Source organism: Hyaena hyaena, unplaced genomic scaffold (assembly GCF_003009895.1).
Source record: "Hyaena hyaena isolate Hyena2069 unplaced genomic scaffold, ASM300989v1 scaffold_3, whole genome shotgun sequence".
Taxonomy (NCBI): Eukaryota; Metazoa; Chordata; class Mammalia; order Carnivora; family Hyaenidae; genus Hyaena; species Hyaena hyaena.
The window spans coordinates 1598182-1625746 of NW_024080635.1; the positions used below are offsets into that span (position 1 = coordinate 1598182).

At 57.6% G+C, this 27565-nt stretch overlaps 1 protein-coding gene across 2 annotated transcripts; it reads right to left on the minus strand.

Moving 5' to 3' along the window:
- KIAA1522 (KIAA1522 ortholog) lies at positions 1–27262 on the minus strand. 2 transcript variants are annotated; one of them, XM_039232919.1, is made up of 7 exons: positions 27006–27262; positions 6525–6695; positions 6386–6441; positions 5990–6113; positions 5291–5407; positions 2639–5200; positions 1–2206 (listed from the first exon to the last, which is right to left on the minus strand). In XM_039232919.1, exons 1-7 carry the CDS (start codon positions 27238–27240, stop codon positions 2184–2186), a joined length of 3288 nt encoding a protein of 1095 aa, XP_039088850.1. In that variant the 5' UTR covers positions 27241–27262; the 3' UTR covers positions 1–2183. The 2 variants fall into 2 exon arrangements, with proteins under 2 accessions (XP_039088850.1, XP_039088858.1); XM_039232927.1 differs by lacking the exon at positions 27006–27262 and adding an exon at positions 18021–18193.
- Positions 27263–27565: the final 303 nt, after the last annotated feature.

A 27565-nucleotide genomic window follows, 5' to 3' on the forward strand; every position in this document is an offset into this window, starting at 1 on the left:
CAAGTTTTAATCATTTAATTAACACCTTTGAATGAAACACACACACAGCTTTTTCATGTGTCTCACTCAGGCTTCAGGGCAGAGGGAATGCATTGTTTGTATAGACATATCAAAGACTCAAAAATTTAAAGAAATATATATATACTTCTCTCTCTCTAACATTTTTATGGAAATTAAAAATCAGAGGCTTTTGGTCTCTCCATTTGCACTAGGTCAAGCTCATTTACCCCAGAGGACAAAGAAGGGTTGCCTCTTCTAGATCCTCCCTTCTCCTTTGTACTCTGTCCCACCCAGTGGGGAAACAAGCTCAGAAGCTTCTAACTGAGGATAAGGAGCTCAAGTAACATGGAGGGGGAGGGGGAGAAGAGACACAGAAGTCGGGCTCCCTCCCATCTCCAGCAGCTCCAAGGCTGCTGCCAGGGCCTGTTTGTCTCGTGGAGGCTTGGGCCTGGGCCTGGTCCCAGGGGCTGGTCAGGAACCCTGAGCGGAGCAGGGCACACCGACTACCCTCTTCTCCCAGCTCACCGGGCAGGCACGACCTGTCCCCAGCAGCCGCTCTCCGTTACCCAAAGGGCAAGGGAAGAACGCTGGTTTACAGCTACAGGGGGAAGGGCGCAGTGAGGGAGGGCCGGGGGAACCTGGGCTCTCCTCGTACCACATCCCCTGTGTCCCCAGCTCTGGTTCTGGGAGGGGTGCAGTCTCTCCAGAGAAGAAGCTAAAAGGGAAGTTCCGCTTCAAGCCCAAGTCACTGTTGAGGAAAGAGGATCAGGCCAGAAGGGGCGGCCCGGGTGGCAGCCACACTATTGTGGAGGGAGGCACCGGGGCCAGTGGGGAAGCCAGCTTTACCTAGACAGGTGCCACAGGCCGAAAATAGCTCATTAAAAGTCCTAGAGGAGAAGTCAGTAGCAGAAGCCGATGGCCAGGGGGCAATCCCCCAGCCTGCCCCCTAGGAGCACTGAACCCCCTCCACTGACTAGGGAAGAGTCTGGAATAGAATGCACCTTTGGCTTCCTCCCATCCAGTCACTCCGCGTCAGCTCCCCCCAGTGAAACCACCTGTGCTGAAAGGCAGCTGCAGAAAGAACACGCACCGAGTAAAGAGAAGGGTCGGAGAATAATCTGTAGGGCCGGGTCTGGGCCCACTGCCCAGATAAGTGCTCCCCTTGCCAGACCCTCCGCCCGCCTCCCTCAGGACTTCCCGCACAGCTGAAAGGGACACAGCTTTGCCACAGCCCATGGGCTCCTGCCTCTGAAGTGTTGTGCCTGCCTGCCCACCCCACCCCTACCTGATCAAGTGAAACAAGGGCGCAGATGCTTGGCATTACCAAGTGCGCGCTGAGAGGTCTCCCCGTTCTGCTCTCCCACTCTCTGAGGACAGAGAGCCTGTGGACCTCCCCTCTTCTTCTCCCCCCCACCCCCTCCCTCATCGCGCCCAGGCGGTCTCCCACTTCTTGTCCCCTGCATGGAGCACCTGGCAGAACTGGAAGGCAGGTGGTTGGTGGTAAGTTGAGGCACAGGAGGGCTAACCCCTGCTGCCCCTTTTGTGCTTTGGAATTCCACAGCCCCGCGCCCGCCTCCAGCCTGGAGCCGCCTGTGGCAATACAATGACTCGCCCACCTCCGAGAACTAGGAAATGGGCCAACTGGATCGGAGGGGGCAGATGGGTCCCAGCTATGGGCTGGCTCTGGGGACTGATGCTGCTGCCGTGTAAACAGGCCCTTGGAATGTGGCTTCATGGGCCCTGGAGGATGGACACACAGCCACTTCTCAAAAGTGCTTTGATTCTGGACTAGAGTATGTGCATGATTTGGACATGAGCCGGGGAGGGAAAAAGGAAATAAATTCATGTGAGGCGCTCGGCTCCCAACTGTGTGGCCTCAGGGCCAGCAGGGGGCGCAGCCACCCACTCCCACCAGCTACCTCCTTCAAGGTGAGGCTAAGGCCAAGACAAGCAGCAGCTGCCAGAGGGGAATCCATCCGGGAGGAAAAGGCATGAGCTGGATGACTTGGAGGGCAGGATCAACACCAGGCTTGCATAAATATCGAAGGCTGTGAAGGTTAAGGCTGCAGGCATCCTCTCTACTAGGTTAAGTGTCTGCCGTATCGTCTCATCCTTGGAGCTGCTCAGGTCCCTGAGATTGTATTCCTGGGATGGGTCAGCAGTGCCAGTGAGGTGCCTGGTGGTCAGACCAGCTCTTTCGGTGGGTCTGCGGCAGGGGGGAAAGAAGGGACACTCAGCAAGGGGCCCCTTGGCTTAGTTCTGGCTACTAAGAGCCCAGGGCACATCCTGACCCCCTCAATTGACTGACCACGCCAGCAGCCCCAGCTAGGTGCTTTGCAGACAAAACCTCTGACGTGCCAATGTAGGCATCATTGCCCTGCACTTTATGGTGAGGAGCTTAAGGCCAGGGTGGGTAGATAAAATGGCAAAGTTGGGGCTCACACTCAGTAGGTCTGACTTCGAAGCCCCACATACCATGCTCCTTCACTAGCTTAGCAAGGCTGACCGCTCACCCCTCCCAGGCAGCCTGAGACCAGGGAAATCTTAAGATCCAGTAACAAATTCCTAGCAGTGGGACTTTAGCCACCTGTTTCCCAACACCAGTGATGGGGACCCACCCCACCCCCAGCTCCTGTACCTGAGCCAGATGGGCCCAGCTTCTGCTCCTCCGGGCCCACCAGCTGCACGACGCTTCCATTCTCCGCCAGCTCCCCCTTAGTCCTGTCCTCAGCACGAGGGAGCCCGTTGGTGGGAGGAGCAGTAAGGGACTCGGCCCGAGGAAAGCTGGGGGAGGTGGATGGTGGGACTCCCACAGAGGGCTTGCGGGCCACAGGTGGGGGAGCTTTGGGTTGCTTCTTTGGGGCCTGGGGTGCCCGTTGCTCTGAGATGTTCCGAAGTTCGGCCACCAGATTCCGCTGGAGGTCAGCCTGGGTCTCCGGGGACACCGGCCGCTCCAGCTGCAGCTTCTTGGTGCCCCTGGAGAAGATGAAGCTGGCCATAGAGGCAGGGGACTGGGGAGACCGTGGCTCCACCTCGGGAGGTCCATTGGGCTGGGCACTCACGGCGTCCTTGCTGGCGGCCAGACTGGAGGCCTTGAGTCGGACAGCGGCATGGAGCCCTGAAGAGGGGGCAGACGCCGGGCTGGCCCGCCCCGACAGGGCCCTTCGTAGCGGCTTCTGGGGGGCTGATGGCCCGGATGCCGGGGTTGCAGCCACCGCAGGAGCGCCCACAGAGCGCAGCCGGACCATCTGCAGGAGCGAGGGTGTGACCAGGGGTGCGCCAGCATCCTCCCTGGAAACCCCACTGCCTTTACTGCAGCCCACCGGTTCCTTCCGTGGGAGCTTGTCCAACAGCTCCGGGACAGAACCAGCTGGAGGCGGGGCCGGCGGGGCCGGCGGAGGGTCTGGGGAACCGCAGAGCTGGCTCTGGGAAGAGACGGCAACCGAGAAGGATGAAGCAGCCAGAGATCTGCCCGGCTCTGCGGGGTCTGAATGGCCTGCAGGCTCAGGGCCAGCCACAGAGAAGAAGGCCTCCTCAGGTGGGGGGAAGTCAGCCATGGACAGGTCCTGCACCTCAGGGGCAGGAGGCGGGGGTGGGGGCCAGGTGGGGTCCTGGAGGGGCTCCTCCGCAGTCTCTGGGGCAGACGGGGCCTCCACCACCTCTGTCTTCTTAGCAGGTGGGGGGGGAGGATGATAGGATGGAGGTGGGGACGGTGGGGGTGACTGGGCTTTGGAGGCACTGGGAGACTCCTGTGGCGGGGTCAGGGAGGTCTGCGGAGTTGGTGGGGGCTCAGGACTCACATCAGCGGTAGAGACGGGCCCAGGGACCAGAGGAGGAATGGCAGGAGCGGGGGCAGCTTGGTTAGGGCTCTTGGACTTGGAAGGGGGTGGGGAGAAAGGGGCAGGCACCTTGGGGTGAGGAGGTATGGCAAACCTGTCACCCAGGGCACTCGACATCTGTGTACCAGAACGGTCTGAGGGCGCTGGGTCGGAGGATGAGGAACATAGAGACGTGAGGGAGGAAGAGACCGAGGCCCCAGGAGAACGAAGGGAAGTGACACGCTCTGGTTTAGGGGGTTGGGCCTTGCCGGGGGAAGCAGGGGCCCCTGTTAGACCCTTAGGCGGGAGGGTAGGAGTACCACTTTGGCTCGAGTACCCACTGGAGGGTGAGAGCGTCCGTTCTGGGGAGCGTGGGGGACGCCGGGAGCCACCTGGAGACAAGCCAGTCACCCAGGTGCCTGCTGAGCTGGAGGGACAGGGAGCTGCCCCCGACCCTTCCGCCCCACCAGTGGTGGGTGGCCGAGGCAGCTGTTGCTGCTGCTTCCGCTCAGGCTTGGGCGGTAACCCCAAGGGCCCGTCGGGCACTGCTGAGCCCCGCTGATGCAGTGAGTAGGTCCGGCGGGGAGGAGGGGGGGGCCTCTTCAGCTTGCGTAGGGACACGCTCCGGCCCGACAGCTGCCCACTGCTCCGCACGCTGACAGTGTCAGAGGCCTCGGCAGTGCTGCCCCCGCTGGGAGAGCCCCTCCCGCTGCCCCCCTGGGGCGGGGGTGCCACGCTATTGCTAGCCAGGGAGCCCTCAGGCTGACCCTCAGAGCCACCCTTCGAGGAGAGGGTAGAGCCGTCAGACACGATGGTCTCAGAGGACTGAGAGTGGCTCCAGGTGTCACTGGAGGAGGAAGGATGGCGGCTGCGGGGCCGCGGGCTGGAGGCCGAGGAGAAGCGGCCCAGCGAGCGGACAGAGGCCGGGCTGGCCGACAGCAGGCTGCAGCGGCTCAGGGTGCGCAGGCTGCAGCGGCCCAGGGCCACCACGTCCACCGTGGGCGGCAGGACAGCATGAGGGATCAGTTTTGACAAGTAGGTGGCCTGGGGCGAGATGGACATGGCGGGGCTCAGGGGGTCTGGAGGCCCTGCCCCTCCTGTCAGTCCGGGCACCGCTAAGGACATGGGCCGTGTCACTGGTGGGGGCCGGGCCCCCGTGGACCGACCAACAAGGGTGTCATCCCGGTAGACGCGCTCGATGTGGCGCTGCAGCAGGGCCTCGGTCTCGACGCCAGCCCGCGCCTCCAGCGCCTGCAGGGACACCCGGGCCCCCGTCCCTGAGGCCGGGCCCGTTGGCCGGCCATCCACCGTGGGGATGCGGATGGCATCCCGAGGACCAGTAGGCCGAGGGGTACCTGGAGCCTCACGCTCGTTCCGCACACCTGTGAGGGACAGGGGGGACCGGGGAGTCAGTGGAGGGTTCGGCCAGAGCTCCCGACCCAGCCCCGCTGCCCGCCTCGCCCCGGGCTCACCGAGTTCCTTCTGCACGTGCTGCGGCAGTCCCAGCACCGTGCTCCGCCTCTCGCGCCTGCGCCGCCCCGACTTCCCGGATGATTTGGAAAATGAGTCATGGGGTCGGAAGGTGGAGCCTGGGGGCCAGTCCAGGGGAGAGAAACCGTTAGAGCAGGGTCTCAGGACACATTCTGCAGAGTGCTACTTCCGTGGAATAACTAATAAGTGCTCTGCGAAAAAAGATTTCCATAATCAAGTGGGCGTGGGCAAAGCTAGGTTAAACAAAGCTGAACACTTCTTTTCTGGAAGGCTTTCCTAGGCCAGCGCTAATTTCCATTTAGTGAACAATTATTATGTGTTAGTCAGCTGGCTGAACACTTGGCATTCATCCCAATAACGTAAGTACTCTTAACCTCATTTTTAGAGAACATCCAACAGATCAGAGTGTTTAAGGTTTGGCGCAGGGTCACACAGCTGGGAAGTAGCAACACCAGGCCCAAACCCAGGTTTCCTGACTCCCAACTGTCCGGCTTTGCAGTTAATGTGTGTCATGAATCTCCAAGAAAGACGCGGGGTACTGTGTGTCCTGGATGCATAGGCTCACAGAGCCTTGGGACATGGCCGATTCAGAGGAAACGGGGCAGGGTACAGGTGCTGGGACCCAGGCAGTGCCCACCGCCCCCTCCCCCACCCAAGAATCCTGGCTGGTGAGCAGATACCTTTGCGCTGGATCATCTCCGAGCGGATGGAGAGGGCGTCCTCTGCTGTGGAGCTCTCCGCCGTGTAGGATGTGGTCTGGCTGCAGAAGGAGATGCTGTCTTCGTCCGGCCCATTCCGGGAAGACTGATGAGGGAAGAAGGAGATCAGGCCCTGGACTTGGACATCCTGGAGGCCTACATGGACCTCTTGCTGTGGCCTCTTCAGGGCTCCCCTCTGGGACTTTTGACTAGGCTTCTCCCTAGCTTCGCCTAGCACTGAGTGGGTATCGGCTAGACTAGCCCTGAGCTATACTAGAAGGAAACTGAGATCCAGAACGGTTCAGAGACATACTTGCCAGCGAGTCAGCTGGTGAAGGGAAAAGTAGAGTCAAGACTGAGCTGGGGGGCAGGGCTCACCTGGAGGCTCTGGGTGTCTCCATGGTCCCAGCCACCTTTATTCAGTTTCTGTTTTTCTGGAAGACAACAGAAAGGTGTGTCAGGCTAGGCCCCTGACCTTGGGAGCTAAGAGCCGTACCGGAGGGGAGGTGAAGGCTACCTTGGTGCTGGAGGGAACGGAGCCCCTCCTGGGCCTGCGTGTGCAGCTCTTCCAGGTGAGGCGGTCGCCCACTGGGGAAGAAGACATTGTCCTGGTGCTCATCCACCACAGACCCTGGCCCCTGGCCGGGTCCCACACTTAGACGTTTGTCACTCTCAGCCTTGGCAGAGCCTAGTGGAACAGAGGAGGAAGAGCAGTGAGGCCTGGGACGCATCGGCTCCACCCCGACAGCACCCCAGCCCCAAGACTGCACATAGCCCCTGCACACACATGCAAGGCCTACTTCCCCCGATCTGTACACACAACCCACGGTGCCAAGTTACACACGCAACACATAGTCCCCGTGCACACGTGCAAGCGGTACCCAAGTGTACACATCGGAGCACCTGCACCACACAAAGTTTCCATACAGGCCACCATGCCCAGGGCACACAAGCCCACCATATATGCACACAACACCCACAGGCTTCAGGATGTACACAAACAGCACCCAAGTATAAACACATCCGGGAACCAACATCAAACACAGGGGCCCCCGGAGAACACACCCAGCCCCCAGGTCTATACGCAACATCCACAGTCCCCGTTCTGTGCATACACAAACAGTAGCCAAATACACACACGACTATGTACCCACATGGCACACAGGGCCCGATGCTAATCACCCCATATACACGTAGCCCATAGCAAATACATTTCTCTGGTCGCCACACCCCGAGCTTCACTTTACAGAAAACAAACCACCCCTTTCAAACATCCCCTTGGCCCAGGCCCAGGAAGACACCGTGGGACACCAGGAAAGGGTGTGGGCTTTCAGAGGTCACAACCAGAATTCCCTGGTAGGAGGGACAAATAAGGGACATGGCCTCTTATGTCCCCTACTCACCCATGAGGCTATCCCTTAGAGGAAAGAAAGGGCAGGGGAGGGGAGAAGGCCCTCGACCCCTCCACCCCCAGACAAGGCAGCTCCAGCCTCTCTTGGGAGACCAGTCCCAGGCATCCCCTTCTCCTGGAGGCCCCAACCCCGGGTGCAGAGGAGCCAGGGATCCATTACAAAGGATCCTGTTACAGGCCCCGCCCATGGGGAAGCTGGTCATCTAATCCTGGGAACAGGGGGCTGTGTCAGCACTTTGCAGCCCCAGCCCCCCTTTTTAAATGGAACCCACAACATAAGCAAAAGCGCTGGGAGGGTCATGTGACCTTGGCAGCACCTTGTAGAGAGGGGCAGGAACAAATCAAGCCCTTTAAAGGGCCACGCCCCAGGATGAGGGTCTTCAGCTCAGACACCTGCCCATTTCTTCTTCCTCAGCCCATTCTTCAATAGCCAGCTCCTGCCCAGGGCACCTGCAGGAACCCTACAAGATCAGAGCGCCCGAGTCTCCCAACAATCCATCCTGATGAGTCTCACCTAATCCCTGCAGTTTACAAATTGGGGGAAACAGGTTCGAAGGAAAGGCCTTGCCTAAGGTCATCCATCAAATCAGAGCTAAGATGGAACTCCAGGTTCCCAGAAGGAGGGCTCCTGGATCACACTCAAACCAAGGACCTTCGCCAAGGACCCCGCAAAAGTCTGATAAACTGTGGCCCCCATGTCTTAATCCAGGCCGGAAAGCCCAGTTCCTAGAGAAGCAGAAGGCAGGCACAGACCCCTCCCTCCAAAACTTCTGTAGGCGCCCCCCACCTTGGCCTCAAAACAGCGTTTCAGTGATCATGCCCCAAATTCCAGCAGCACTACTTTTCTCTCTTCTCTGCTCCCCACATCACATCATCCCACACCTGCTGATTGACCTGGAAGGGGGTGCCCTGCCTCTCAGAACTGAAGTAACAGGATGTACCCAGTACAGTGTGGGTACCCCTGGAGGGAGGCAGTCTCGCCCAAAGGCTGCAGGCTTCAAGGTCGTAGACACCTGGATCCATCTTCCCAGACCAAGCAGGGCCCAGACAAAGGCAGCGGAAAAGCCGCTGGAAAAAGGCACAGGGGAGGACAAGGCAGTCTGGCCTCATTACTGGCCCCCATCCCCCACCCATTACCCTTTCCCGGCTTTGATCCCCTTTTTACAGCAGGGTCTGGCAAATGGAGGTGTCGGGGGCCTTCCTTTCCCCCTCCCCGGCCACACCCACTCACCCTTCTTCTTAAAGAACCCAAGGAGCACCGGGAGGCGGCGGCCCAGGAACACCACCATGACTGCGGGAGCCACTCGGACCGTCCCCTATTCTGACCTCTCCGGAGCGCCGGGCACCGCCTTCACTGTAACCCAGCACCGAGTGGTGCGAGTCGCCCGCCCAGCTGCAGAGCTGGCTCCAGGCAGGGGAGGGGGAGGGGCTGCTCTTCAGGTCCTCCTCCCACCTGCGCCACTGATCCCGCCCACCCACCGACCCCGCCCCTCAAGCGGAGCGCAGTGGCAGGAACCAGGCCAGATTCTCACGGGGAAACTGAGGCCCGGAGTCTGCAGATGCTCAGGGCCGGTGGAGAGTATGACTACCAGGGATGAAGACATCAGTCCCAGGAGCAGCCCATTAACCCGTCCCCAAGTCCTTTACTAAACAGTCAGGAGCCAGAGCTATGGCAGGGGTCCCAGCTGCCAGATGGTGGGTGGAAGAGCCACTAGACTACACTTGGCATGATCCCCGAGTCCTCCTGGCTGGGTAATTCCCTGGGGAAGGAACTCAGAGGTAGAGCAGCCAGGCAGAAGCCCAGAACTGCCTGACGGCAAGTTCATTGGCGAAAGCCCCTGAAGGGGTGGGAGCCAGCCCAGGACACAGTACTAGGAAGCCGGGGAGATGCCCAGAGCAGAAACACAGTGGCCAGTGGGAACAACTCCTCCTGTGTATGTTCAGGACCTTCTTCCCACTTTGGTCAGGTGGAAACAGCCCAGAGAAGCACTATGAACTATCCAAGGTCACACAGCAGAGGCAGGCTTCACCGTACCCCTCCTGCCCCTCCAGCCCAGGATCCTTCCCAGTGGCCTCACTCTGTGACTTGGTGACTCTGCTGGATCACCAGGTAGGGAGAACAGAATTTGCCAAGAAACCAGCTCACAGCGGAGGGCAGTAAATGGAGGGGGAGGGAGGAGGTAATTGGAGGGAAGTCGGGTCCAAGTTCAAATCCAGCTCCATCACACACAAGTCATGACCTCATATGGAAACAAGGCCAGTAGCTCCTCTTTATAAGACTGTTGTACCCATTCATTCAATCAGCAAGTATTTATTAAGCTAGTATTGAGAGCTATAGCAAATAGAGAACTTTGTCTGGTTCACCAGTACATCGCTAGCACCTAAATCAGTGCCTGTCACACACTGTGAGTTCAATAAACATTTGACAAATACGTGAATGAGGTAGACGGACAATATAATTTTAGATTAGTGAAGACTGAGGAGCTATGATAAAGAAGGGATGCCTATAAGAGGCATCAAGGAAAGTCTAAGGAAAGGCCATTGGAAGCAAGACCTCAAGAAGGAGAAGGAGGCGGCCAGGGCAAGTGCTGGGCACAGAGCCCTAGGCACAGAAGCAACAGCAAGTGTAAAGGCAGGGGTTGAGAGGAGGGGGGCGTCTCCCAGAATAGAAAGGAGGCCAGTGGGCTGAAATATGGTGAGCAAGGGAGAGAATGACAGGAGCCAGGTTGGGTGGGGCCCCATAGACCTTGGCAGAGTCTGGCTTTTATTCAAAGAGCCCCAGGAGGTCAGTAATGAAGGTTAAAGGGTAGTGACAGTGTTAAGGGATCCCCCTGGGAACTCCAAAATGAGTGGCTGAGAAGGTGGAAGAGAAAGTCTGTGAAGCACTGTCCCCCAAATCTTACCTCAGGACACCCCTCTCTCACAGCACTTTTTTCTCTGAGTCCCTACGGGTCTAAGAATTCACAGTGGCCCTCATTGTGCAAGATCCCTATGCAGCCCCTTCCGCAGTCGCTGCCTCACCTCTCAGACCACTCAAGTGGAGGATGAGCCCTTGCTCTCTAGAAAACAAACTTCTGTGCAGCTGGATAGTATGTAAATCCACAAATCAGTTAAATCTCAACAACAATCCTAAGAGGTAGGCACTTTGTTTTAAGAGAGAGAGACAGAGAGAAAATGCTCCTGTAGTTGGGGAGGGGCAGAGGGAGAGGGACAGAGGCTCTTACGCAGGATCCACACCCAGTGCATCATGAAAAGTCACAGAGGGGAGCCCAATGCAGAGCTGGATCTCATGATCCACAACCTTGAGATCATGACCTGAGCGGAAATCAAGAGTTGGGCACTTAACCAACTGAGCCACCCAGGCAGGCATCCCGGAAGTAGGCACTTTTACTCCCATTTTACAGATAAGGGAATGGGAGGTCAGAAAGGGCAAGCTGGGAAAGGGCAAGGTGGCGATTGCACCCAGGACAACTGGAATCCAAAAGCTATGCTCCGTCTGCCATGCCAGCTACAAACCTGATCTCCCCGCTGACGAAGGGCTGAGGGACCCTCTCATCCCCAAACTCGAAGTTTCTTGGCCACAGCCTTCCCTCTTCCCTCTCTTGGGCCAGACTCATCCGCCCCCTTGTTAGTCCCGCTCAGACAGAGAAGAGAGGTAGTTCCCATGCTTGTGGGGTGATTAATGCCAGGTGCTGGGGGAAGGCAAACAGTCTCTCACCTCGTGGATCTTACAACAGCCCTTGGAGGCAGGTTCTCGAGGATACTCTCCCATAGTTGATCATGGACCTGTGAGGCTCGGAGAGCTAGGTGGCTTCCCAAGCTCTGGCTGGCTCTGAACCCGAAGCCTTTACCCACACAGGACACAGTCATCCTTGGCTTCCCCCTATCCAAGGAAACTCCGGGCTGAGCTCTATTCAGGGCGTGGGGGAACATCAGCTCAAGGTCTCAGGACCCCATCTACCACAGTCAGGGCCACAGCTGCAAATTCCCAGAGGATCCAAGGCTCTCACACTTGATAACATCTGGTTGCTCCGGCAACACCCCTCCCCCCACACCCACAGCTTGGCCAGAGCCTGAGGCCTCTCTTGAGCTTCCCAAGGCGCTCAGGTCCACACACCTGTGACTTGCTTAGGGAGGAGGAGTCTCTAGTGGAGGGCAGGCACCTAACAAAGAAACTGGGGCCCAGAGAGTAGAAGGTCCTTGCCCAAGGCCATAGTTAGAGTCTTTGCTCCAGGACCTTCTGCCCTGGCACAGTCCAGAGGCGCAGCCCGGGGCTGAAGCTCCTGGCTCAGCCTGCAGCCTACACCCCACCCCCCTACCTCCTCTCCCACCTGCCAGAGGAAGGAAGCTTCCTGGATCAGAGAAGACACCTTGCTCTCGGCCACACCCCCTAACATGAAGGGCACACCAAAAGCGCATGTGCAAGTTCATGAGCTCAGATATAGTCCAACCAGAAGTATGTGCGCATGCACCTCCAAAATGTCCCACTGGGCCTCCCACACCAGGGGATGCTCTCAGGACCACACCCGCGAAGCACACCCAGGCCACCCTAGTCCATGTCCTCACACAGGAGCAGGACTACAGACCAACACAGGGCCCAGCCAGGTGGCGGTGTGTACACAAAGGCAGTTGCATGTACCCACCACTCTGGGGCTTTCCTGAGCTTAGGGACAGGGAAGAAAGGGGGAGGGAACCCCCAAGGCCAAGGGCACATTTGTGCGCATGCGTACGCACTGTCTTGGCAACATCCTCCATGGGGTGAGGCCTCAACCTGCCCCATTCCAGAGCAAGGGGCGGGGGTGGTGGCGCGCCCACAGCCAGGCGGGCCTGACTCAGGGGAGAGGAATGAGGGGGGAGGGAACAGCTGCCCAGGTGGCCTTGCTCAGGAGCTGGAACCCTCCAGGCCTGGGCCTGACCCCGCTCCCCCACCACATTTGACCACTGGCCAGCCAGGGTGCCAGGACTCAGGGTGCTCAAAGGTCCTGAGCCTTAGCCCCTCTGTACTGGTGAACAAGCCTGGGCCTTCCGATAGGAGCAGAACCCAGAGTATGGAGATTTTATTCTCCTAGAGGCAAAACAAAGGGAAACGAATATCACAAAAAACCTCCAGGTTGAAGTTTCTCCTTCTCTTCTGTCTCACAGAACACCTAACAACAAAACCTGAAAGGTATGTGTGACTTCCCTTTTTACAAAGAATACAAGGAGGCGCCAGGGAAAGTGACTTGCTCAAGGTCACCCAACCAGGAAGTGGCTGAGCCCGAACGCACTGGAACTTGGGTCTCGCTCCAAACACTGTAATGGTCCTAAGTCTGAGGAAGTTAAGGAATCAGGGGGGCTGCATGCAGCCTCAGTTCCTGCCCAAAGAGGGGGTGCTCTGCACCCCACCTCTGCAGAAGGGAAATCCCCCTCCTTCCTTCCTGCAGTGGGAAGCCCCGCCCTAGAGCAAAGCTGTGGAGCTGACAGGCCGGTTTTAAGGTAAATATGGGGGGGCAGGGAGTGCCCCAACAAGGAGAGGAGGATCCCATGCCTCAGGCGCCTGCGGGAACCAGCAGCAGTGCAGGGAGGAATTAGCTACAATAATATTAATAAATGTCATAATGAGTTTCCGGGTCAGTATCTGCTCCTGACAATGACATAATAATCTCTTTGGGCCAGGGTGAGAATCTGAATTTCCAAAACCCATTCCTTTGTTCCTTCAAGGCACGATTATCCCTACTTTGTATATGGTGGAGAGGCAGCCACCATGAAGTCGAGAGAGGAAAAGCCTGGGAGTCAGGAGGTCTGGATTAGAGACCTTGGACAATGAATCAGCCTCTCTGGGCCTCAGTCTCATCTGTGAAGCAGGACTAACACCCAACACAAGGAGTAGCTGGGAAAGCCAAAGCCACACAACCAAGTGTAAACACAAAGTGTGGTACTCAAGGGAGTTTCTGCCTCTCCGGGGTAAAGCGGTGGGTAAAGGTCTCTGTCAGGCCCCTCTGCTGCCTTTCCAGTTACAACATGATAATAAACTTGCATGTATCGGTAGTGCCAACTGACTGAGACACACATATCTCACTAAATCCCCCTTGCCATACAGAGGCACTCCCTCAGGGCCAGTGACTTACCTGAGGTCACACAGCTAGTAAGCTGCAAAATCATGTTCTTCCCATGCCACTAGAGGCCTCCTCTCCCACCCACTTCCCGAGCTCTCTTCAAATCCTGAGTGGCCTTAAGGACCATTATTGAGATAAAGTCTGATAAGGGACACTTTAACAAGAGCTCCCTATCAGCTCCTCAGTGACTTAGCCCTAATCCTTCTGTTTGGGAGGGAGGGGAATTCCAAGCCCAGACCAGAGACCCCAGGGCCCTGGGAGTCAGAGCCTCTTGCTGCCCCTGAATTACGGCATGATGCTAACCCAGGCGGTACCCTTTTCTGAGCCTCGGTTTCTTCATCTATGAGATGGAAGGGTTGGAGAAATGATCCCTAAAGGTCCCTCAGCATGGAGGGCTCTGCCCCTTGGAGGGTAGTGGTTCCCCACTTCGGGTCAGGGCCTGGGGCAGCAGGGGGGTAAGATTATCTCTGATCCATCCTCTGACCAGAGAGGGCTGGGCCAGCCCCTTGTCTGTAAGTCCAAAGCTTCCACAACCAAGTCCAGACATACTGTTGGTCACAAATCTCTCCAGGAAAGGGGAGGAGATATAGGAAGAAGCTGGGGGGTGGGTGAGGAAGAGAAGCAGGACTTTTCCCAGCTGTGGGGCCTAGCAAAGACCCCTGGCGCTCCAGGTACAGAGGCAGGGGGAGGGAGGAAAAGAATTCCAGGTGGTCTGACTCCAATAATGACTTAGTCCATTCCCTCCATCTCCTCATCAGGAAGATGGGGAGGGCTGTGTATAAACCTGACAGTACAATGTCTGGGAAAAAGAGGAGGTTCAGAGGCGCCTGGGTGGCTCAGTCCATTAAGCATCCGACTTCGGCTCAGGTCATGATCTTGCAGTTCGTGGGTTCCAGCCCCTCATTGGGCTCTGCTGACAGCTCAGAGCCCAGAGCCTGTTTCAGATTCTGTGTCTCCCTCTCTCTGCCTCTCTCCTGCTCGTGCTCGGTCTCTGTCTCTCAAAAATATATAAATGTTAAAAATTAAAAAATAAAAATAAAAAAGAGGAGGGTGGCACAGTGGGGGTTGCTCCTGGGCTCCCAGTTCACATCTCCCACCAATCCCCCAAACTGCCCAGGACCAGAGGCCAGTGGGCCTGCAGAGGGATGGGGGTGGGGCTGCAGTCCTGAGATCCAAGGCCAAACAATCCCAGCAGGTTAGTGTCTTTCCAGCAGTGAGAAGGCCCCTCCCTGTCCACCCTCACCCTTCCCTTTGGTCCAAGGGCATTGATCCAATGGACCAGCCATTCCTTGAATCTCAGTTCTCCTACCATTTCCCACCTGCTTCCTCTCTGAGCCCTTGGGGGGTTGGGGGGAGGGGGCGGGCTTCAGTGCTCTGTTCTCAACCCCTGCCCCTCTCCCACAGTGCTCTCTCCACTTATGCTCCCCAAACCCCCAGGGCCTCGGGCTCTCTTTGCCCAGAGGACCTGCAGGCCCCTCAATCATAAGAAAGAAACCATCTATTCCTAAACTAAGGACGCCGTCTTTAAAACTGGATAGGCTTGCATTCGAATCTCAAAGTTACCTCCTTGCTGAGTGGCCTGGGCAAGTGATTTCACTTCTCTAAGCTCCCGCTTCCTCATCTGTAAAATGGGGAGGATAATGGCTTCTAGCTTATTTCCCCCTGCTGGGGGACAAATGAATTAACTGAAGTAAAGGGTTTAGCACAGGACCTTATTTTTATCTCTGAGTTATTATCTCTGTCACCATCCCCCAGTCAGGCAGCCTTGAGCATAAGCCTCCACAGCCCTCTCTGGCCCTTACGCCCAGCATCTGATTAATCCCAGCTCCTATCGCTTCTGCCAACTCCTCCGCAAAGTGTCTGCAACTGCCACTCCTCTCCACTCCCACAGCCCCCACCCCGTCCCCAGCCCTCACCTCACCACCTCTCCCCTGGATTACTGCAACAGCCTCCAGACTGCTCTCTTGAGCTTCCACTCTCACCACTCCACCCCCCGACCTGTCCTGCCTGCACCTGCCCTGTTCTGGTGCCATCTTCCTAACACACCACTTTCATAGGCACCTCCCTTGCTCTAACACCTTCACTGGCTCCCTATGGTCTACAGACTCCTGCCCTCTCTGCTTGCCTTGCACTCTTTCCCTCATCCTTTCACAGATGAATCAAATGGATAAGTACTCAAATCCCAGTCCCCTACCTAGGCAGAGGCCCCGGCTGAGGAAGCCTTAGAATCCTCAACACAATTAAAACCAAAAGGACTGAAGTTTACATCCACAGTGGAATTTCTCTTCCCAGGCACAAAGAAGAAGGCTCAACTACTTTCCTCTCCAGCCTGCATGCTCAGGTTCAACTCTTTCCTTTGCTCACGCCCATTCCCCTGAGCTGAAGTGCATCCCTGGTCATCTCTCTCTTAACCAACAATTCAGGACTCCCTCTAACTCTGTAGTTTCTTCAAAGACCAAATTAAGACCGTCTCTCCAGTTTTCTAAAATTGACCCCAACCCAAACACCTTCTGAATATTCCTCAGCCCCCACACTTACTTCTGTGTTGCCTTGACATTGCTTTCTGGTTTCTTAGGACCACCTTAAAGCCTGGTTGGTGCCTGAGGTGCAGCAGCAACTATAAGAGCACAGGGACTAGCGGGCAAGAGACTGTAAACACAGTCCTCTCTCTCTCTCTCTCTCCCCCACCACAAATGGTCACAAGTCTGCACCCACAGTTGGTTCTCAGGAAACCACCAGATTAGAGCCGCCACAGGAGAGCAGGGGAAGAGCCCCAGACCCGCCCCTCCTTGCAGAATCCAGGACAGGCAGGTGGACACATGGATTTCAGGATTGCTGGGACAGGGAGACTACTGGAAGGTCCTGGTGTCTCTCATCAATCCACTTCCTGAGGAATCCTCAGAGAGCCTACCAGAACACAATTAACCCTTTTCCTACTGTTATTTTGATCATCACGATTATTCTTCAAACCACTACTAGCACATGACCTTAGACAAGCCCACCTTCTCTCTAGAACTCAGTCTCTTTATCCACGAAATGGCTAGACAGAACTGTAAGGGTCCCAGAAGTCACCTAAGCTACGGCCCCCTCATTTCACAGACAGACCCCTCTGTGGGAGCCAGGAGGTCCAGAGGAGTGAAAGCAATCTGCTCAAGGTCACCAGAGCCCATACCAGAGTCACGCTGAAAATCCAGACCCTCCCCCCCAATTCCCAGCCCAGGTTCTTTCTGTCACCCCCTGTGTAGAGGGATGAGATCATCGGGCTCATTTCAGAACCTCTGGGAATGCGGGCCACCCTGGGAAGACATGGGTAGATTCTCCCACCACAGCCAAAGGAACCCCACCCCACCTTCTCCAGGATTCTTTCACTCCCAAAGACCAGAAGGAATACCTGCCTCTGTTGGAGACCCCCTTATCTTCCTGGGGGAGGGGGAGGGGAGAGGCAGATCTACCCCCCTTGCCGGAACCCCATCTCTGGATTCACCAGGTAAGGGAACCGGCCACCCTCGACAGCCCCTCCTCCAGCAACCCTTGGGACTCTGGGGGATGCCCTGAACTGTCGCACCTGCTGGGGAAACCAGGAATCCCATCTCCCAGCCAGCCCTAGGGTTGGAAGCCTTCTCCATTCTCCCCCTCCACCCTCTCCCCACTTGGGAGGCTGGAATGTGACCCGCGGAGGGATCCCGCAGCACGCCGGGAAAGGCTGCGTTCCAGCTCGGTGGCTGCACTGAAAGGGGGGACATGCGGCAGCGACCACGGGAACCGCGGGTGGGGGGAAGGGGGACGAGAGGCAGAGGCGACGCAGGTGGGGGTGGGGAGAGAGCCCAAAGAACCAGTCCGACTCCCGATCACGCCAGATGGAGGCGGCCCGTAGTCTCCAGCCCCCTGGTTTCCTGCTTCTCCCCTGCACCTTTGTCTCGCCTCCCTCCTGCAAACTTTCAGCCTGTTGGGGCTAACAAGTGTGAGGTGTGTGTGTGCGCGTGTGTGTGTAAAAGTGCCTTAGGGTCGGTCTTTGAGCCCAAGTGTGGGAGTCCGGTTGGTTGTGCAGTTTTGAACCCGTGTGTACATCTATGTGACTAAGATGCTGGGCAACTGTACCTACATGACTGGTGTGTGTGTGCGAGTGTGCGAATCTGCGTGTGTGGTATAATTCCTGTGGCTGTGTAAACCGTATACCTAGGTATATGTACCTGTGTCTCAGGGTCTGTGCGTCCTACAACGACGCTGTGGGTGTGAACGGGTATGTGATTATGTGTCTGCATGTCCGTACATTTGAGTGGGTGTTGTGTGTGACTGTGTAAATTGTGAACATGGACGTGTGCCCGCCCGTGGCTATTCGCATGTACGTGTGTCTCTTTGCGCATGTGAGGGGTGGGGTCTGTGCGGGGGATTCCCGGCCCCCCACACTCACACCCACCAAGCCCCGGGAGGGGGCAGCAGCGGTGGCGGCGGCTGCAGCAGGGAGACCCTCCTCCCCGCCTGCCCCGCCCCCACCCCCGGCCCCTACCTGCCGGCCGCTTCGCCGACCGCCCGAACCGCCAGAAGCTGCGGGCCCGGGGGCCGCTGGGGGCCTTCCTCTTGTGGTGTGAGTTGCCCATGGCGGGCGCGGGAGCCGGCGCGGAAACCCTAGCGCAGCCCAACCAGCCCGGCCGCCGGGCCCGCAGCCCCGGGAGGGAGGCAGAGAGACGCGCGGGCGGCCACCGCAGGCGCCCCCAGCCCCGGCTCAGCCACGCCTCCGGGCTCTGCGGCCAATGGCCGGGCCGGGGGCGGGGACGGCGGAGGGGCGGGGCCTGGCGCGCGTCCCGTAGGCTCCGCCCCTCCCGGGACCTGGGAGACCAGCTGAGCCACCCCACCCTGAGAGCTCGGGAAAGGCCGGCGAGTCCAGGTGGGGCAGGCCGGTCGCCAGCTCTCCCAGCCCAGGGGCCGCCTCTCTGAGGACTGCAGTGGAGCCCAGAGAACGAAGGCCAGGCCTCCAGACAAGGGGGGTTCGGAGCCCCGCTGCTGCTAGGGCCCATCGGCCACCACCCCGTGAGTGTCACGTATCTGTGTGTGTCTCTCCTGTCTCTGTGCCCGTGTGTACACATGTATCGATCTGACTGGATTTCTGTGGCAATCGAGTTTAAATAACAGCACCCTCTTATATAGCGCTTACTATGTGCCAGGCACTCTAATAAACTGCTTTCATGCCACAAAACGATCCTGTAAGGTAGGTAGTGTTATCATTCCCCTTTTACAGATGGGGAAATGGAGGTTCCATGAAGGCAGCTGACTAGCACAAAGGCAAACATCAGTCTGCTACAGAGCTAGGACTCAAACCCAGACTGACTCCAGTACCCACTGATCCATGCTACTACCCCTCCAGTTTATCTGTGCCTCTGCATGACCTTGGAGGAGGGCATGTAATTGGGCAGTGGTAACTGTATGTTTGAATGTGGCTGTGTAGTTGTGTACCTGTGTGTATACCTGTGACCCTGAACATGTGGGTTCCTCTGTGTAACCATCTGCGTGCCTATATCTCTATCACTGAGTCTGTTTTCAAGCATCTGGATGTGTGCTTCTGCATATCCACCTATGCAGCTGTGACTGGCTCTGTGACACTGTGTCTGTGAGTGTAAGTCATGGGGTGTACAGGTAACATATGTGAAGCCACCCATGTCTGTGTGCCCCCCCACTCCTCTCCCCTCATACAAGTCTTTGTTTTTCAAACCTAGGCCTCGCTTCACCTCTTCCAAAAACATTCCAGGCCACCAGGCTATCCTCACCTCTGTGTCCTCACAAACGCCCTTGTGCCCAGGGCCCAGCAGCCTAGACAATGACTCTCCTTCCCCATTGCTCTGCCCTGTCTCTCCAGCTAGGGGCAGTATGGTGTAGCAGAGAGACTGCTGGGCTAGGAGTCCAGAGCCTTCAGTTCTAATCCCCACATGGCTCCTCCTTTCTGCTACCTGGGCAAGCCCCTCCACCACACCACGCTGCCTCTTAGGCCCGGTGGCTGCAGGGCACCCTGTCCCTCCTTGTGAAATCGGGGAGTCAAGCCCCACCGTCCTTGAGGCCCATGCCTTGCGAAGAGTTTGAGATTAACAACAGTGCAGTCCCTGCAGGGGTTATATTTTATTTATCCATTCATCAAGCAGACACTATATACCAAGATGTGTGCACCAGGTTCCTAGCGTCAAAGCTGGAAGAGACCTCGGAGTATCTGCTCGCCCACTTCCCCTAATTTACAGATGGGGCCCATAAAGGAGACAGGTGGGATGGAGGAGCAAACAGAACGCTCAGGGGTAACGTCCAGATCCCTTGACAAGAGTTGAGCGAGGGCAGGTATGCAAAGAGTTTCAAAGGACGTCTGGAGCGTAGCGGTACCTTGGCCTCTGCAGGAGGCTTTGCAGTAACTGGTCTGCCCCCAGGTCAACTCCATCTCCCACCACACCCCTCTCATCCTCAGAGCTCCGGCTGCACAAAACCGCTCGCTGCCACACACCCCCACCCCCACATACCCCCCCCCACACCTCCAAGCCTTCCCACATGCTCCTTCCTCTTCCACCTTTACCTGGAAGATTCCTCCTTTTCCTCAAGATCCTGCTGGATGGTTCTATCCCTCCAGGACGTCTTCCTTGCAGCGCTCCTCCCCCAGCTCAGCCCTCTCTCCCGCAGCCACTAGTTCTGATAGAACTGGTCACACCTCAGGGTACCCCCCGGCACGCTGTGCATCCAACACTTGTGTCCAGACAACAGCTTGTCGTGGTATCTCCCTTTCCAACCAGAAAATAAGGTCCCTGAGGACAGTGATCGCCTCCCTCCTCTTAGTAACCCCAAGCGCAGCACAGTGTCGGCCACACAGCAGGTCTGCTGTGCAGTGGTGATGGGAGCAGGTGAAGGCAGAGACGGTGGGGCTCGCCTGCTGACGCTGAGGGAGGTGGTGACGGTGTCTGGGAAAGGTGAAGGTCTGGGAAAGGCAAAGAGGCACGGGCAGGAGAGTCCCAGTCTTACGTTCTTTCACCCCAGAGGCTGTGCTTGCTCCAGGATCCTGGAGAAACAGAACTGCCCGCAGCCAAGAGCATGAGCGCGCCTGGGGCAGGACCGTGGGAAGACGTAGCTGGTATGGAAGACCAGAACTCCTGAAGGCCACAACACTGGCCTGAGCGCCTTGTGACTCTCCCAAACCGTGGTGAAGACCTTGCCTAGCTAGAGGCTTGGAGAGGGGTATCCTAAGCAGACAGGGGGCCCTCTTTGGAGCACACCCCAGCAGCAGCCTCCTGGGAGTGATGCACTTTGCCAGATGATTCGCGGGTTAGACCCTTTGCAAGCTGAGCGGTCTCTGTGTCCCCTCCATGCCAGTCGCAGGGCTGGGCACTCTGTGAGTAGAGCTGAGAGCCCTTGATGAACCAGCCCCTGGGGGCAGCAGAGACACAAAAGCACAGAGACAGTGGAGTAAAATAATGGGAAGGACCAACAGCGATCTCACCCCTCCGGCCCAAAGTAGCTGCTTCCAACCTACTTCCCCCGCCAAGTCGGCCAAGGACCCAGAGGTGGCCGTGGGGTATGCTGACGGAAGGTGGAGGTATGGGTACCTGCTCTCCCTACCCCCCGCGATCACTGTGGCCCGAACAATATACAATGCCTCCTCTCACTAGTTTTCATGGACATGTGACAGGCCAGGAGCAGCTGAGACAGCTTTGAGGGTTGGGGAGAGGGGGGGTTTCCAGGAGAGAGCTGGGTAAGGGGAGGCTCTCCCTCCGTCCCCTGCTGACAAGAGTGTAGATTTTCCTGGCCACCGGGTTTAGCCACCCCAGTTCAGCAGACTTTGCTGCCAGCCCCGCTTCGGGGGCAGGAGACGGACAGAAGGGTGGGGGGAGGGCCCATCCTAGCCTGAAGGGGATTTCCAGAACACTGGGATGTGTGCCATGGGTGGGGATTTGAGGCCTCCTTGAGGAGGGAGCGGGAGAGGCAGCCAGAAGGAGCCCCTGAAGGTGGTGGAGGTAAGGGAGGGGATGGAGGGCTTCTTGGCCTAAGCTTCTCGCTCATTTCATCCCACTCCTGGTAGAGGCACCTCTCTGGGGCGGGATTTTCCATTTCGAGTCTGAACAAAAGAGTAGGGAAGCTAAGGTCAGCCTGGCAGGTGAGGGTTTCCGCTCCACCTCTAATGCTGGCTGGCTGCGTGACCTTGAGCAAGACACTTAGTCCTCTGGGCCTCAGCCGCCCATCCGTATGTGCCATGAGGGCAGCCTGTGGCATCTCAGGCCATCAACTCTGAGCATCTGGGATCAGCAGATGCCCATGCTCTGGGGCCCTCATCAGACCATCTAGCTATTACCCAACGCCACTCTGCACCAGGCCCTGTGCTGGGTAGAGCAGAGGGAAAGGACCATCAATCCAGTCCTGCCCTCAGTGAGTTCAAATCTGTGAGGTATGATGATTCCTGCACCCCCACAGAACCCAGACAGGCAGCTGGCCCCAGCTCCTTGCAGGTGCCTTGCCTGATTCCAGCACTGCAAATCCCTCAACCCCAGCTTTTTCCTTCCGTTTTAGTTCACATGTCACCTCCTCCGGGAAGCCATCCCTGATCTCCCCCTGGGATCACTGTGCTCCCTCCTTTGTCACACTTCTTGACCCTTAATTACGTCTTCGATGTCTGGTTCCACCCTCAGATTGTGAGGTTCATGAGGACTGGGACCTTGTCTCTCGTTCATCCCCAGGACAAGGTCTGGCACATGTATAGGTACTTATTACCTAATACTAAATACTTAATAAATATTTTGAAATACATTAGAGAGGCACCCTCTCCCATCTAGACCCAAGGCACATAATGCCCATCCTGTCACAGGGCCCTGCAGGAGGTGGACCCAGATTCCTCTAAGGAAGTCACACCCCCATTGGCTGTATCCCACACCAAAGGGAAACCTACCCCTAACAAATTGGTCCAGGCCCCAAGCTAAGGAGACGCCCTGCCCAAGACGGTGGCCAGAAAAACAGACACTGTCCGATTCCAAATCCCTTAAGCAGCCTGCTCTTGTCCGGGGGCAGTAATTTCCCTGGGGGCCATCACAGAGAATGAGGACGCTGGTGCCAGGCCTTGAGAGATGAACGGGAGTTCAGTGGATAGAGAAGTGAAGGCAGGCACGCCCTACGTAGGGGAGACAGCACACGCAATGGCACAGAGTGTGGAAATACACAGAGTGTTTACTGAAAGGCCCAAAGTGCCTTTGGGTCCTCACTTTGTTTTAGAGCTACTCAGGCCCCTTCCTCAGCAGAGAGAGATGGCATTATTCACACTGATTCTCCTGGCCCTCCTCAGCAGATCGTCGCGGCCACTGGGGCCCAGTGTCTTGTGCGTGACTGGCCAAAAGGCAGACTCTCCATTCCTGAGCATAGCTCCCCACCTTCATGGCCCCCAGCCCATTCTTAAACCAGAATCCTAGACACAGAGAGGCTCTCAGAAGCCATGAAACCCCTTCATTGTCAAGACAGCGCATGTATGGCCCACGGTGGGGCAGAATGTGCCAAAGAACGCGTGCAGAGCACCACTCGAACTCAGGAGTCCCTCCGCAACCCCACACCAAGGACCGTTCTGAGTGGCAAGAGTTCCTCGGGCTAAGTCTGCTGGACCCGGGAAGCTGGCTCCTGAAATCTTTGAGTACTGGAGTCACCCGACTCTGATCCCCACTCCCCGCCCGGCCAATGTCCACTGCCCGAGAGTAACCTTCTGCGGGAGGGCTACCTACTCCTATGTACGCCCTTCCAGAGCCAGAAACACACCTAGCCTCAGACTGTTTTTGAGAGTGTTTTGTTTTGAGAGTGTGGCCTCTGGAGGCAGACTCGGTGCTTCTGTCATTGCCATGCTGTGAACATCATTTCCGTGCAGGTGTGTACCTCACTCACTCCCATTACCCTGAGGGCGCCTGACACTACATAGTAAAGGGTACCTCTCAGGTGGTGGCAGGACAAAGGAAAACATTGATGAAAATGCGCAGCCAGGGTCCGCCACAGAGCAGCCCTTCATGTGAACTTCTTCAAGGTAGCCAGCACCCTGCCCTTCTACACCCGGCTCACCTCCTGCAGAGGGCCTCCCCCCCCCATTATCTCTTTGGGCGCCAGTCCTGGCATCTGTCCCAGAAGCACTTCCTCCCCACATACTTGTATAGAGTCCAGGTGATATTTCTGGAAAATATGGCTTCGTATTTGTTTACCTTTTCTTATGCCTGAGTCCACTGGTTGGACAAAGGTAAGATTCTGCCTTCTGCGGCTCCCGCCTCAACCATCATCACCACTACCACCGTGGGTATCTGAGGTGTAACCGAGAGTTCGTTTCCAAGCATGGATCAGCTAATGTCCAAGTCCCTTAGCATCACAACCACAGACACCTGCTACCCTCTAGACCATTCTCCATAGCTTCACGAAGCGCTTGCATGTCTGTTATCTAACTGGATCCCTGAAACACCCCTGTAAAGCCAGGATTTATTATCCCTGTTTTACAGATAAGGAAACTTAAGGCTTAGAGGGGTTTAATAATCTGGTGTCACGTGGCCTGGGAGGGGCAGCAGAGTTGTCCTATCAGCCTCTGAGCCCACTCCCTCCAGACTGGGTCCTTAGAGCTCGGGTGATTAGTAATAGCAATCCCTTGCATTTCAGTGGTGACTTCACTTTCACATAATTTTCTTTTTTTTTTTTTTAATTTTTAACATTTATTTATTATTGAGAGACAGAGAGAGACAGAGCATGCACGGGGGAGGGACAGAGAGAGGGGGAGACACAGAATCCGAAGCAGGCTCCAGGCTCCAAGCCATCAGCACAGAGCCCGCTGTGGGGCTCAGACTCACAAACCGCAAGATCATGACCTGAGCCGAAGTCTGAGGCTCAACGGACTGAGCCATCCAGGCGCCCCTCACATAATTTTCACATCCGCTCTTTTGAGAATCTTACAGAGACAGAAATCTTGGAGGCACAAACCCACCAAGGCAACCCCCAGCCAGAGGGTCACCCCTGTGAGAAGGTCCCCTCTCTTCCCTGAGACAGTGATGGAATCAGGAGGGCCACAGGGCTTGCTAGCAACTGAACCCGGATTTGGACCCTTATTTGCCTGACTCTCGTACTCCTCCCACTCTCAACTTCCCCCATTTCCCCCATTTCTCTCTGGCCTTTCCCCATCTGTAGAATGGGTTGGATGAGACGATCTTTAAGCCTTACCCCCTGGTCTGTGTCCCACCTGCATTCCTATTTATGAAAATGGTACCAGTTTGGGAGGCAGATGGTGTGAGTTCGAATCCAAGTCTGGGCAAATTCAGCACTCACTGTCCCTGAGCCTCAGTTTTTTTCATCTGCAAATGGGCTCAAGTGAGATAATGGAGACAAGGCCCCTAGCCCATTCAGAATAATCAATAACTGTCAGATTTCCTCTCTTTTCTTTCTAAGTCTGTGCAGGGCAGTCCTGGAAAGACAAGTGCTCAAAATTCTACTCCAAGCTCAGTTTCCCCATCTTACTGTAGAGGAGTCAGATTAGGGGGGCCATGACCTGCACCGCCGGGTCTTTGGTTCAGAGACTGGGATCGGGGAGCTTCCCAGCAAAGGCCCCTGACCTCTCGGGAATTTTCCGTATATTCCTCCTTCCCATCTCCCCCAGTCTCCATCCTGAACATTTTCCCCAGAAAGAGTTAAGCCTTCTTTGGGCTTCCCCTTCCTGACCAGCAGTGCCAACGGAGATTAGAGAGATCAGATTCATTTCTCTTAATAAACAGAAAAGAAGTCGGGCCAGGCAGGTGACAAGGAAACAATTGGAATAATAGGAGGTTGGAGCGAAATGGAGCAGGACTTCCTCCAGTCATACCCAGGGCCACCCCCAGACCTGGGGAAACAACAGCCAGGGGCAGGGAAGTGCGTCCCACACACGTGGGCTCAAATCAGGCCGACTGCTGCCCAGAAAGCCCAGTGCTACTGGATACCAAACACCACGCAGCGGGAGGCCTCGCCGCTGAAGCAGTGACCGCTGACCCAGGAGGCTGGAGCAGGGACTTACAGGATCAGCTTTCCCAGCGCCTGCCTCCAGGCTGGTCTCCCGGGAAAAGGGTCCACGGCCCTGGGGTCCACCACTACTCCAGTCCTCACAGTCTGACCACAGTCCATCCTGCTGCAATGCATCCTCTTGAGATGGGAATGACTTCAGACCCAATCCCTGTGGGACAGCCTTAGGACAGACGTGGCATCCAGTTGGGAGTACAGAGCCCTTGGAAACACCCTTCAACCCAAACCTTCCCTCGGGGCTTGGCCCGGCCATCCCTGCCCCAGCACCTCGACTTCTACTTGTGCCTGGGCCAAAGGGGAGCAGGGCCCTCATCCAAAAGGAAGATCAGGCCGGATGCGATCACACAAGAGGCTTTTCACCCTCTTCCTGACCCCTCAAAAGTTCCTTCTAATTCTCCCGCAGAGGAGGTGGTTAAAGGACACCGGGAGAGTAAACACAGAATGGGATGGGCCAGCACACACCGCCATTTCCTCACCTCTGGCACTGCAGCAGGAACCACAGAGAAGGTAGACTTCGGAGGAAGGCAAGCCCCAAGGGAGCCCCACCCTCGCACAGAGGCGCCTGCCCTACCCCTCTCACGAGGGCCAGAAACAGAGGGAGGGGGCGATGAGAAAAGGACCAAGCAAGTGCCCAAAAGAAAAGCGACCCCAGCAGGGATGAGTCAAGTCAGCCACCCTTCCTCGCCCTCCCCTCAGGCTGCCCAACATCAGGCGGGAGAGCCCAGGGACAGGGAACTGGCTGTTGCAGTTCAAGTAGCCGTCGCAGCACAGATACAGCTTCTCCGTTAATCTGGGCCTCAGTTTCCCCCATCTGCAAGCACACTTCCAACACCGGCATGTTTCTACCAGGACTGGGGGAAGGAGTGATGGGGAGGGGCGCCATGGTTCGCTCTCACCGGAGAGCTCACCACCCCAGGAGGTGGATGTTTGCGGTTTGGCCCAGGGGAGTGGTGAGCCGAGCCAGGTGGGGAAAGCTAGCACTGTTAAGAGCCGAAGGCATGCTGTGCCCCGCGCTGGGTCCTTTGTGGGGCTGCAATAACCTTTTGAGTGCAGTTGACCTTCCAGACCTGGAGGAAGCCCCACCAGAGACACAAGTCCACTTGCCTCTCCCATGGGCCCCAGGCCAGAGCCAAGTCTCTGACCCCCTGACTCAGCAGAGGGCAGAACCTGGGTGAGCCTGGGGGGAGGGGGACGGCCTCACCGTCCCAAGAGCCAGACTGCCAGCACTTCCTGCTTAAGCCAGGAGATTCCTGCCCCAGCCGGGGGTCCCTTCCCCCTAGAACCGGGCCGGGCTGACTCTGGGCGATGCTGGGGGGCGGCGCAGAACGGGGGTGCTCGGGCTGAGCCCCGGGCTCTTCGCTCCCCCGGCCCCAGCGCCTAGAGGCTCACCCCTCGAACGCGCCGCGGACCCCTGGCGGAGCCACGCTGGCCGCACCCTCGGCGCCGCCCAGCGCGCAGCCCAGGTGCCCGGCCGCCTTACCTCGGCCTTTACCCTTGGCCCTCCTGGCCTTGTCGTCCGCCTTCTTGGCCCGGGGGGCGGCCGGTTCGGCGCCCTCGGCCCCCGCCGCCTTCTTCTTGCGCCGCTTGCCCCGCAGCCAGCTGAAGGCGCGCCGGAGGCCGGACGCGCCGGAGCGGGACTTCTTCCTGCGCGGGGGGCCGCCCGGGCTCCCCGGCTCGTCGGCCGCAGGTGCGGCCGGGGGCGCGCGGGCCGCCATGGCGCGGCGGGCGGACCGGGCGGCGGGGATCAGACCCCCTGCGGCGGGGCACCCATGCGCGGCGCGGGCGCGCAGGCAGGCGGCCGCCGCAGGGAGACGCGCGGGAGAAAAGTTTGGGCGGCGGAAGCGGAGCCCGCGGGGAGCGGCCGGGCGCCGGGAGCGGCGCGGGAGGGGCGGGCTGGGCGGCGGGCGGCGGGCGGGGCGCGGAGGCCGGCGGGGAGCGGAGGAGGGAGCGGCCGCGGGGCGGGGGCGGCGCCGCCCGCCGCCCTCCCGGCTGCCCTCCCAGCCGCCCCGCTCTGGGCTCCCCCGGGCCGCGGGAGGGCGA

Excerpts from the sequence above, each read along its gene's own strand:
- KIAA1522 (XM_039232919.1), bottom strand. The coding sequence starts at position 27,240 with ATGGCGGCCCGCGCGCCCCCGGCCGCACCTGCGGCCGACGAGCCGGGG. Across the intron at positions 6,442-6,524 it reads CCGTTCCCTCCAGCACCAAG|AAAAACAGAAACTGAATAAA; the intron begins GTAGCCTTCACC and ends GTTGTCTTCCAG. Across the intron at positions 5,201-5,290 it reads GCACGTGCAGAAGGAACTCG|GTGTGCGGAACGAGCGTGAG; the intron begins GTGAGCCCGGGG and ends TGTCCCTCACAG.